This window comes from Carassius auratus, chromosome 41 (genome assembly GCF_003368295.1).
Source record: "Carassius auratus strain Wakin chromosome 41, ASM336829v1, whole genome shotgun sequence".
NCBI classification, from domain to species: domain Eukaryota; kingdom Metazoa; phylum Chordata; class Actinopteri; order Cypriniformes; family Cyprinidae; genus Carassius; species Carassius auratus.
Genome location: NC_039283.1, coordinates 18,753,721 through 18,764,375, shown reverse-complemented (window position 1 = coordinate 18,764,375; position 10,655 = coordinate 18,753,721). Strand labels below are relative to the sequence as shown.

Sequence of the window (10,655 nt, the reverse complement as noted above, 5' to 3'; positions counted from 1 at the left end):
CTGGAACATCTGATATTGCATAACCCGAACCAGTTGGATCCATATCTGTGTCCATGGCTGTTCAGATGGCAGGGAAAACAAAGAGTTTAATAATAACTTGACCCTCTACAGCATAGCATTGCCTTCAAGCAATGGGAAGTTTTTATTATGTCCATTGTTCAGTACATGATTTCTAAAATGATTGCAACCACTTAAACTGTTCAAAAAGTATCAAAGAACAGTCCAATAAGGTGTAAGAGTCACTATAAAGCACCATTTGAAGACAGGACTTACTTTTCAGACATGAGCACATGGTGTGAGAAGGCAGCAAGATTTTTTGCTTTAGTAATCTTATTTAAAATTACATGAATTGTGCATAAAAATGATGTGTGTGTATGAAGGTGTTGACGAGACAATGTTCAGAAATTGGCATGGCAACGTTGTGCGAGAAGTAGTAAGGAAGCAGGGGTCCACAGATTTCCCACTGGCAATAAATATGGACAAATAATGTGTGAAAAAAATGGAAGATGCTGTTTCACAGAAGTTGAAGTTTCACACGGAGTAAAATCTTATTTCATATGCAGACTTGAGCATGATATGTCCTGCAGAGTTAGCTCCAACCCTGATCAAACACATCAGAACCAGCTAATGAATGTTTTGTAAGATTTCTAGAAATCTACAGGCAGGTGTTTAATTGTTGGACCTAAACTAAACCCAAAAATATATTTTGGGATGGGGGGTGAGGGGTGGTAAAAAAAAGAAAAGTTTTATCAATAAAATGTTCCCAAATAAACCAAAAAATGATGTGGAATAATCATGTCATCAAAACATGTATAGAAGAAGGTTAATACCATGCATGCATTGCGTAGCAATAACTAACAATGTGCTTTTTGGTGCTGTATAGTCACACTTGAAAAATCACATTTGGTTCCAGCTAATTAAAAATAATTTAAAAAATTTGAAGTATGATTTGCTCTGGGGGAAAAAAGCCACTCTCTCCATTTATAAATATAATTATAAACATTAGACATGTTGTATTAGATGTAGCCTACTCAATAGATATTTTATAAAATTATTTAAAGCTTTATATAGGCATACAGGGCAAAGGGCACCTTTTAAAATGTTTGCTGTGGTAGGCCTATATCTATTAAACTGCTAGTTGTTGCAACTAAGTTAATTTTAGATTGAAGCTGACCTGAGAGCTCATCTTGCAGGTGGGAATCAGACTGAGGGGGTCTCGAGAAGGTCTCGACGCTGAAGGCTCTGTTGTTCCCGCAGTTTGATCCAGAGGCTCCTGCCCGAGGCGGGCTTTCTAATGTTCTCCATTGGCCTCCAGTGGGCACGAGCGCGCTCCTCGAGTCTGTGCAGTGTGGTTGATAATGATAAAACAAGTGGTATTACTAACTTGATTTGCAGCTTCCGAGAGGCAGCTGGCACAAAACAACAACAAACAAACATAAAATTACTCCCAATCAATTCAGTAAAACACAACACACTCAAGGTTCAAAATCGTTAGGTAGATTTTCTTGATGAGGGCCAACGCAGACATAGATCACGATAAATGTCTAGTATACGGCCTTTACGTCGTGTCTTCAAGGACACAAAGACCATATGTAAATGTAAAATTTCTAGGTTATTGTTTTTAAATTTTGTGGGGTTTAATTGCTTGCATGAATTAAACATTAATAACTCAAGTTATGTCATCGTCGGTCTTCTTACCGCTGCACAAGTTTCTCCTCAGCTTTCGAAACAGACAAGCGCTGTGTTTCCTGCGGCCTTGAGATGTCATTCTGCCTCCGTATATGATACAAAAGTATTATTATTAAAACTGCTGGTGGTTTGCCGTCAACCTTCCATGTTTTCGAGCTGTCAAATGACAGCAGGTAGTAGGAAATATTTTTTGCCCTCCGACAAAAAATAAACTTGTTGAACTGGTTCGAAACGACCACCACTGTATGCGATGACCAGCGTTTTTTACATTCAGTTTATGCACAAAAACAGCCATTGACAGAAATATTGGATTTGTTCAAAATGTTTATGCAAATATAACAAACAGAAATTAATTCCATCTTAACACATTCAATTGCACTTGGCTACAGTTTTCTTATATCTCTTTACAGCTTTGATTAGTATTTCATTTAGAGATCTTCTAATTTGATTACTGAAGTCATATATTTAAATATATCTGCTAAAATATATGTCTCCACTTAGCACACAGTAAACGTCATATTGTCCTTAAATTACCAAAGAGATGTAGGAGTGGTTGTGGAAAATGACAAGTTTGGGCAGGCCACTACCTTCACACACCAAACAATAAAGACTTGAATAAGCAATCAATGCCTGACTCCAAAAAAAAAAAAAATATATATAAAAAAAATATATTGGAATAAATAATTGGATATTTGTTTTCTTCTTGTTGACATTCTCTTCTTAAAATAGATGAGATGAAAACAGTATATTTGGAGCTCTTTTGAGCTTTGGTTTTGTGTTTGGTGCAATAAAGGGTTGTTCATTTTAATTTGTAGTTTAATGTCTAAAGTTTCAGTACACAACTTCTATTTATAAGTTAGTTCGAGGAAAAAAAATCCCTCCTTTGTTCTACCCCTCCTCTCTTTCCTTTGACTGGAGTTCTTTCAATTTCAACCCACCTGGTCATGATATAAAAGTACTCAGGAAAGTAAAGAAAAGGAAGGGAAAATAAATCGGATTAAACATTCTCAGAAATGTCTTATAGTCCTATTTAAGCTGGCTCTAAGCCTAAAGAGATCTGGTCTACATTTGGCAGTAGCAGAGGTGTCAGATGTGGCATGTTTAGCCCCAGAACCGCTGTTTTGTTGAAGGAACAGGTGGTTCTGGGATGTCTGGGGCAAAGATGGAGCCTGCGGATTCAGAGAGGAAGATGAAGTAGAGGTTGGCCACCAGCATAACCAGCATTGGCAGAAACGAAAACCCAAAGCCAACACCTCTCACACTGCTGTCACAAGCTGCTGCGACCCAGTACAGTAATCTGTGATGCACAAAGACACAAAACAAAAATACATAAAAGTCATTAAAAAAAAAGTATTGTTAGTACACATTGAATATCTGGAATTCAGAATCTAATTTAAACCTATGAATAAACTAAGTTTATTATTTCAGAAAATAAAAAAAGTAACAAAACACAAACAAAACGAAAAACATATCGAAACATAAAAACATGATAAAATGACAAAATAAATGAATGAATCGCTAAGGTTGTAACAATATATTATGCCACAATATATAACAATACAAAAATATAACATGGATAGCAACAATATGCATTGTGTCTAATCACCCAAAAAATTTAAGCTCAGACATATTTAATTCAGGCTTTTATATAGATATAATCATTGGTCAATGCACATACAAAGAGCACTTAAATGCGGTAAACCTGGAAGCTCAAAGTTGTTATGTCTATATACTTGATAATTTCTATTTCCCCTTAAGTTTTAGTTATTTTGCTATGAGAAATGTTGCCTTGGCAACTAGCTAAAAAAAAGTTTTTATATTTTATTTCAGTTAACAAAAATGTACACCTTACATTTTAACTCTATTTTGGTCTTGTTTATCACATTGAATTGTGACATAAGTGTTACACTCCTACTAATCAGTGCCATCATTTTGTGGCCCTTTCTAAATCAGAGATTTGATCCTCCAAATTCAGGAAGGATTTTGTACCTGCCAAAGGCAAAAATGATGGTGAGAAGAGGAATTAGTTTGAGCAGATTCTGATTTAGGTAGGCAGCCATGACAGCCAGTTGGAGGAAGTAAAGGAGAAAGAGCGAGACTGAGTCTTCCACATAGCGCTGGTGAACTGCCACCTGCTTAATTTCTCCCTCCCCCTCAAACCTTGGCTTCAAGGAGCGATACCTCAGACGGGACACACCTAGTACCAACATACCTAAGAGTGGAAAGAAAAAACAAAATAACCGTTTCCAAACAGCTCTTTTTGATTGAATGATTCAGCACTGAATGAACACAAAGATATAGTGTATCTAACAATAATGAATCTCTCAGACTCATATTCATCTGGGTACTGCTTACCGAGGACAATAGGTATGACTGCAAAAACAGAGCAGCGCAGTGTGTAGACCAGCCGTAGGGGGGCGCTGTCAAGCAGAGGGGCATCAAAGGGAAGAAAGACATAGCCACCCCATACCAGCAAGGGGAAGATCAGGGCAGAAGTGAACATAGATGCACCCAGTTTAAGAGCATCACGACAAGATCCGCCAGAGCTACCTGAGAAAGAGATAAATTTTTCATGATTTTGTAAAAAAAAAAAAAAAAAAACACTTGCATTCACCATTGAAGAAAACAGTTGTGCTGCTTAATATTTTTGTGGAAATTTGTGTTTTTTTGTTCATTTTTCAATATACAATTTGCAATCCTGAAGGAAAAATAGATTGCACACAAGTTTGCAAAAGGTCTTCTTTAAATAACAATAATAACTGATTTAAAATGATTTTTCAATTGGTTTGTGAGATTTTACATAAAATTATTAAATGTTAGGGATGCACAGATATTAAAATGATATACTATTGTGTGTAAATGCATTATTAAAAAACTAAACTAAAATCTATTATTTTAAAAACGCTGAATTATAAAAGTGAATTTACCGATCACAATATTATAACGTACAGTATGAAAATCAATGTTAATTTAAGATTTGCTAAATATTACATTCAACAGGAATAATTTTAGTTTTTTAAAGATAAAAAAAAAAAAAACATGAACACTTTCTCCTTTACTTCCTCCAACTGGCTTTCATGGCTGCCTACCTAAATCAGGATCTGCTTAAACTAATTCCTTTTCTCATTATCGTTTTTGTCTTTGACGGGTACAAAATCTCTCCTGAACTTGGAGGACCAAATCTCTGTTTTATTTAACCTCTTGCTTCAGATCCTGTCATCACTAACATGAATTTAGAGGATCAGGTGAATTTTTTAAATTTTTTTATAACAAGTGTTATAATATTTTAAACCTTATTTCACCGCTCAAGCTTATTCGTTTGAAGCACAAATCACAGCCATGGATCAATAGTGATGTCCGGGTGCTTAGACAGCAATGTCGGCAATGTGACCACGGGTGGTAGAAATATGGGAATCAAGTGTCCTATGAAATGCTGAGGGTCTCATTGTGCACATTTCAAAAAGGTGGCTAAGGCAGCTTTTAAGGCGAAACATTTGTCAGAAATCATTGGCAAATTTTTTTATTTATCCAGAACATGATTCTCAGGCATCGATTCTGAGTTAAATCGCCCCCAGTGCTTTTTTTCTTTAATGTGTGAAATTTTCCTCAAGTATTTAAGGCTCAATTAGCTATTATGGTAAATGTTTTTATCCAATGCTCAGTTGAGTGAAGTTGATTTAGTTTCTCTGCAGACATAGTGACTATTATAAACAGTTGTCTTTTAACAGGGGTAGTACTTGATTGTTTTAAATAAGCGTTTGTATACCCTATATGTAAGAAGCCTTCACTTGATTTTAGACCAATTTCCTATCTCCCGTTTCTATCAAAAATGTAAGAATTTTTAATTTTTCTATTTCAAAACCACTTGATTATTAGTGGTATTTCTAAAGTTTTTCAGTCTGGTTTTAAAGGTTTGCACAGTAAAAAGTCTGCCCTCTTGGAGGTTTTTAATTATATTTTAATTACAACTGATGTGGGCAATATTATGGCTTTAGTGCTTTTAGACCTTAGTTCAGCATTTGATTTTGTTGACCACGGTCTCTTGAGGTTGGAGCATTGCATTGGTATTAGGGGCACTGTACTTTTAGTGAGTAAAGGCAAGTAGCTACTCCTCTTCTGTAGTGCATTCTACAAGTGGTGTTCTCCAGGGATCAATCTTGGCACCGATATGTTTTCACTGTTACCCATGCGATCAATATATAGGAGATTTGGTGTATAATATCACTGCTATGCTGACAGTACTCAGCTCTACATACCACTTAAACGTGATGATATTTCTGCTATAAATCAATGAATTGCCCGTCTCCTTGAACTGAAAATGTGGCTTACAAATAACTTTCTATATCTAAATAATGACAAAACAGAAGATGTTTTGTTTCAGATCAAATGGCAAAACTGACTTGAGCACAACTGATTTGTGCTCTCACCCCATATCAAGTCCACAATGCTAAAAATTCCAGGTTTTATACCTGACTGCGAACTAAAGTTAGATAAACAAATGAATGCCACTGTGAGCTCCAGACTTTACCATCTTCGTAGATTCGCCAAGGTTAAACAATACCAGAGCAGGAAGAGTTCTGAGACTGTAATACATACTTTCATCTCTTCACGACTCGATTATTGTAACTAGCTTTACTATGGCTTGCCGTTCTCATCTATACATCGACTTCAGTTGGTTCAAAATGTGGCTTCCTGTTTGAACACGGACAGGCGCAAACGGATTCATATTACACTTATCTTACACCCGCTGCACTGGTTACCTTCCAGTACCTTATTGAGTTTAAAATTTTGCTTTTGTGTTCAAAGCTGTAAATCCTCAATATCTTTTAAGAGTTGCTTAATGTTCACAATCCTGTCAGATCACTCAGATCTCAGACTACAAATATGTCGTGGGTTCCCAGAACTAGACTAAAATGTAGGGGAGATGGAGCTTTCTCTGTTGCTGCTCCCAAATTATGAAACAATCTGCCTCTATCTATCAGAACTGCTTCTACAGTGTCTGAATTAAAATTTCTGTTAAAAACACATATTTTCTCCAGTGCTTTTAATGATAGGTGATTCGGTCGTTTTAAGCTTATATGGACTTTACTGTTATGTTGAAGCCATATGCAGTGCTTATACAGCGATTAGGTCTGAGCATTTTTTAAATGCTGTAATTAGATTTATGCTTTATGTACAGTACTTTGGTCAAATAAAGTGGTTTTAAATGTGCTTTAAACATAAATGATGAAAGTGAGCAGAAGATAACGACAAAGGTAATCAACATGCAAAAACAGGGGAAATGAGTATGTGCAGTTAAATAACCAACATCATTTTTACTTTCACAGACGCTTTTATCGAAAGCTGCTTACGTTCCATTCAAGGTATACATTTATCAGTTTATGCATTCCCTGGTAATTGAGCCCATGATCTTGGTGTTGGTAGAGCCATACTCTGCTGTTTGAGCTACATGAATGTATATCAGCCTATACCAATAAATCTCTATTATCAGTTGATAATGATGCACTTTAATCTGAACTTACAGCAGCGTGATTTTGATGTGACGGACCAGTCCTGGTAATAGTCTTCTAGCGGTGTTCCATGTGTCCCATGTGTCCCCATGAAGGGACTTTTCTCTTCTTCATCATCTCTCAAGTGGTCTGCAGCCTCCTGCTTGCTAGTGGAGCGTAGGATGGAGATGCTGGGGCTGAAGACTCGGGCTGCATTCTCTGGCATCATGTTCACCTCCTCCACCTCTATCTCTGAGCCGGTGCTTTTCACTCCGTTTTTCAGCTCAGAGTGAGAAAAACTCTCTTTCCCTGTATCCATCTCCTTAAGCAAAAACTCCTCCCTCTCACTCTCGGTCCGGCTCACTCCACCGTGGAGTGAGATGCAATCTGATTTCACACTTGTGCTCTCCCCAACCTTGACTGGCATCTGAATCTGTGGTTCAGCTTTATTCTCAGGCCACTGTAGGGTACTGGGTTCCATACTTGCAGATTTGATCATTTCTTCTTTGTTCTCCTCCTCAGTGCTGTTCACAATCTTTGTTATCTTGTCCACATCTGCTACCCATTCGGGAATTTTGAGCTCCTTTTCTGGTCCAGGAGGGCCCTTTGTCCCTGAAAAATTTAAATCAGAAATTCTGGCAATGAAAGAATTGGAGAAGCTGGCTACAGTCTGTCTGAGAAATTTTGTAAGAGGTTTAAATTTTGTGAATGAACATCTCCTACTGAAACCAATAAGTAATACATTAGAAGGAGAATAAGTTATTAGCAGATAGCAGAGCAAGAACTTACTGAGACTCTAACTTCAGCCTACTGTCTGAACCACAAGTTTATCATACATTATCATATTCCCTGATAATAAATAAACAAGTAAAAATAATCTAGTATCACTCTTAAAAGTTAATAACTAGTTAAATGGTGCTATTTTTTTGTCAAGTTCACAGATAAACCTGACAGAAAATCTAGTTTACAACGGTAGCTAGCTTGTTTCTAGTCAGTGTTTGTAGACTATCTTGGACAGGGTAACATACAAGCTTATGGTGGTTTTAGGAACATATAAGTGGGTCAACATGCAAAGAGTGGTTAAATACTAGTTTAAGCTAATTTAAATCATTAACCTAGTCAAACTAAAGTAACTATGACTTCATGGTAGATGTCATGCAAAACTATTTGTAAGCAATATAAAAACAACTAACTATACATTAGCTGTCAAAGGATGTTGATTTCCTCAGACAATCAACCCTGTGAATATTTCTTTAGCAGGAAACTATGACATTTAACTTAGTCACATTTGGTATCGCTACGCAGACGAGTAACTGAAAGCGAACGAGGCCGAAAACAACCAGGACAGATAATCACACGAGAGCGAGCTCAGAAGAACGACATCACTCATTCTCAAGCTGTTATCGTCTACAAGAAACATTTGATCTTTATTGTGTTCAACGGGTCTTATTTTAATAATGAAAAGGAGATTCCTTAACCAGGCTGAAAGTAATTTAATATGTCAAAAAGCTAAAACTCTCTGCGCTACACAGGTTAAGAAACATGTAACACTTCAAGTAAAAGTATAAAACTTTCCAATGTACTAACTCACCCATATTTCAGCACAGGATGTATTTTTTCTTTCTGGATTGTTTTTCCTTTCCTCAACTGTAGTGAAACTTCCGTAGGGGAAGTTCAGGTGTGTTCAGGTGAAGTTAAAGGGAAAGTCTCTTAAAGGGGAGGTGTGTCACTGTCTGTCATCAGCGGCAGCGCGGCTGTAGCACCAGGTATGTACTGTTTTACACACTCAACAACTCATTAGTGTGAAAGTGTGAAGTGGCCTCTTGATAGATGTGTAGGCTACATGCTTCCTTGCTTCCATACACTGAATGGACAGCCTCCCAGAATCTGTAAGACTCTGTAAAAAATCTTATCTTTAATGTTTGGAGCAAGATAGTTGAAGTTGCTTGTATGGCACTCTTTAGGAAGTTAGCATTTTCTAATAAAACAGGATTACTGAAAGCTCTGTGTTCTGTGTTTCAGCTCTGGGGCAACTATATAGAACAAAGACACTGAGCAGTGGATGTCTACTTGTATTTAGGGATAAATTCCTTTTAGTCAATTCAAATTTATTTAAATTGTAAAAAGTTTATTCAATAGAATTTTGAATAAAATATAATTACAATTGAAAATAATAATAAAAACTTTTTATATTATTACATAAATTAAACTGTGAGGGCAAAACTCAATTTTTCACTCTGGTCATCAGCATGGTCACACTTTAGTGCCCCTTGATACTGAGTGCCCACGTCAAGTAGAAAAAATATTCCCAGATTTAATTCTGGTTCCAAATGTTTTACTGTATACTCTGATAAACTCTTTAATTTGTATATCTGTTGTATGATCTGAATGTGTGTGCTGCAAAATATAACAAATTTAAGCACTAATGAACTGTTAAAGCTATAATAATTACCATCTATACTGAGAGATGTAAATGTGAACATAATATACCTAACCATGAAACAAACCATATTTAATAAATATTGTAATTTGATAGATTGTATATTCACTAATATCAGACCATAGCTATAGAAAGACATTTGTGATTGCATCTCTTGTCTTACCAGAATTTTTTGCGTGGTTCTCCCCATGTGTTCCCCCTGGTAGGTTTGCCCAATTGCTCATGTGGTTAATCTGTATGATGGTTAAACTTCTGTACAATAACTGAAAATAAATGAGCTGAAGGTGGTTTGCAGGTTTAAGCTGATTTAGCTGAAAAGTGCACCCAAACCCAGGCTGGGAGGCTAGCTAACCACCTTAAGCGGGTTTGTGTTTTCAGAAAATAATTTTATTAAGGGTTCTTGTAAAAAAAAAAAAAAAAAAAAAAAAAAAGTCCATCTAGAGAATCAAAGATGGAAAGTAAAAGAAATTTACATGTCTAGACATGATTTCTTTGTAAATAAATTTTGCAGGTTGTCATTCGTGTTCATTTTGGCATGTCACAGCTTTGTCGCAGTAGTGTGTTTGTTGTCATCTACAATTGAAGGAAAATGTCACATAAATACTATACTTGTTGCCGAGACATGGCACATTGATTATCTTTTGGCATCTGCCGAGAACATAAATGTAAATATATAGTAAAGTAATGATACTTCAAAAACAAATGAGGCTGAACAATATAGCACAAGACTGATTCAGTTCCGCACCGTTATAACCTTGCAATGAGAACGTAATGTCAATGAACGCCATGACCGTAAAAAACACATGTAGTTTGATGAAATAGTGCTCCCCTTCTCTACATCAAATGTCTCATTACCTTTCCCTCTACAATAGGCCTGATTCATTTTGCACTACAGTATTTTGTTCTGCACTCAAAGAGCCCCTGTGGGATGTGGCAATGTAAAATGGAGCTGTCACTGCTTTCTTGAGTTTGAGTGAAAGCACATCTGTACACGGTGGCATGAGAACATGAAGACAGATGACTTTAAGATGTTTTCT

At 36.4% G+C, this 10,655-nt stretch overlaps 1 protein-coding gene across 1 annotated transcript; it reads right to left on the bottom strand.

Annotated features, from left to right (window-relative positions):
- Positions 1-2,679: 2,679 nt before the first annotated feature.
- On the bottom strand, positions 2,680-8,925 carry LOC113059167 (transmembrane protein 79-like). The gene is made up of 5 exons (XM_026227453.1): positions 8,770-8,925; positions 7,212-7,790; positions 4,045-4,239; positions 3,679-3,901; positions 2,680-2,986 (listed from the first exon to the last, which is right to left on the bottom strand). The coding sequence occupies exons 1-5, from the start codon at positions 8,771-8,773 to the stop codon at positions 2,791-2,793; spliced, it is 1,197 nt and encodes a 398-aa protein (XP_026083238.1). The 5' UTR covers positions 8,774-8,925; the 3' UTR covers positions 2,680-2,790.
- Positions 8,926-10,655: the final 1,730 nt, after the last annotated feature.

Bases quoted from the DNA above. Each gene is read 5' to 3' on its own strand.
- LOC113059167 (XM_026227453.1), bottom strand. The intron at 3,902-4,044 runs GTAAGCAGTACC...TTCCACTCTTAG, and splicing joins AGTCATACCTATTGTCCTCG to GTATGTTGGTACTAGGTGTG. The intron at 2,987-3,678 runs GTACAAAATCCT...TGTGCATCACAG, and splicing joins ATCATTTTTGCCTTTGGCAG to ATTACTGTACTGGGTCGCAG.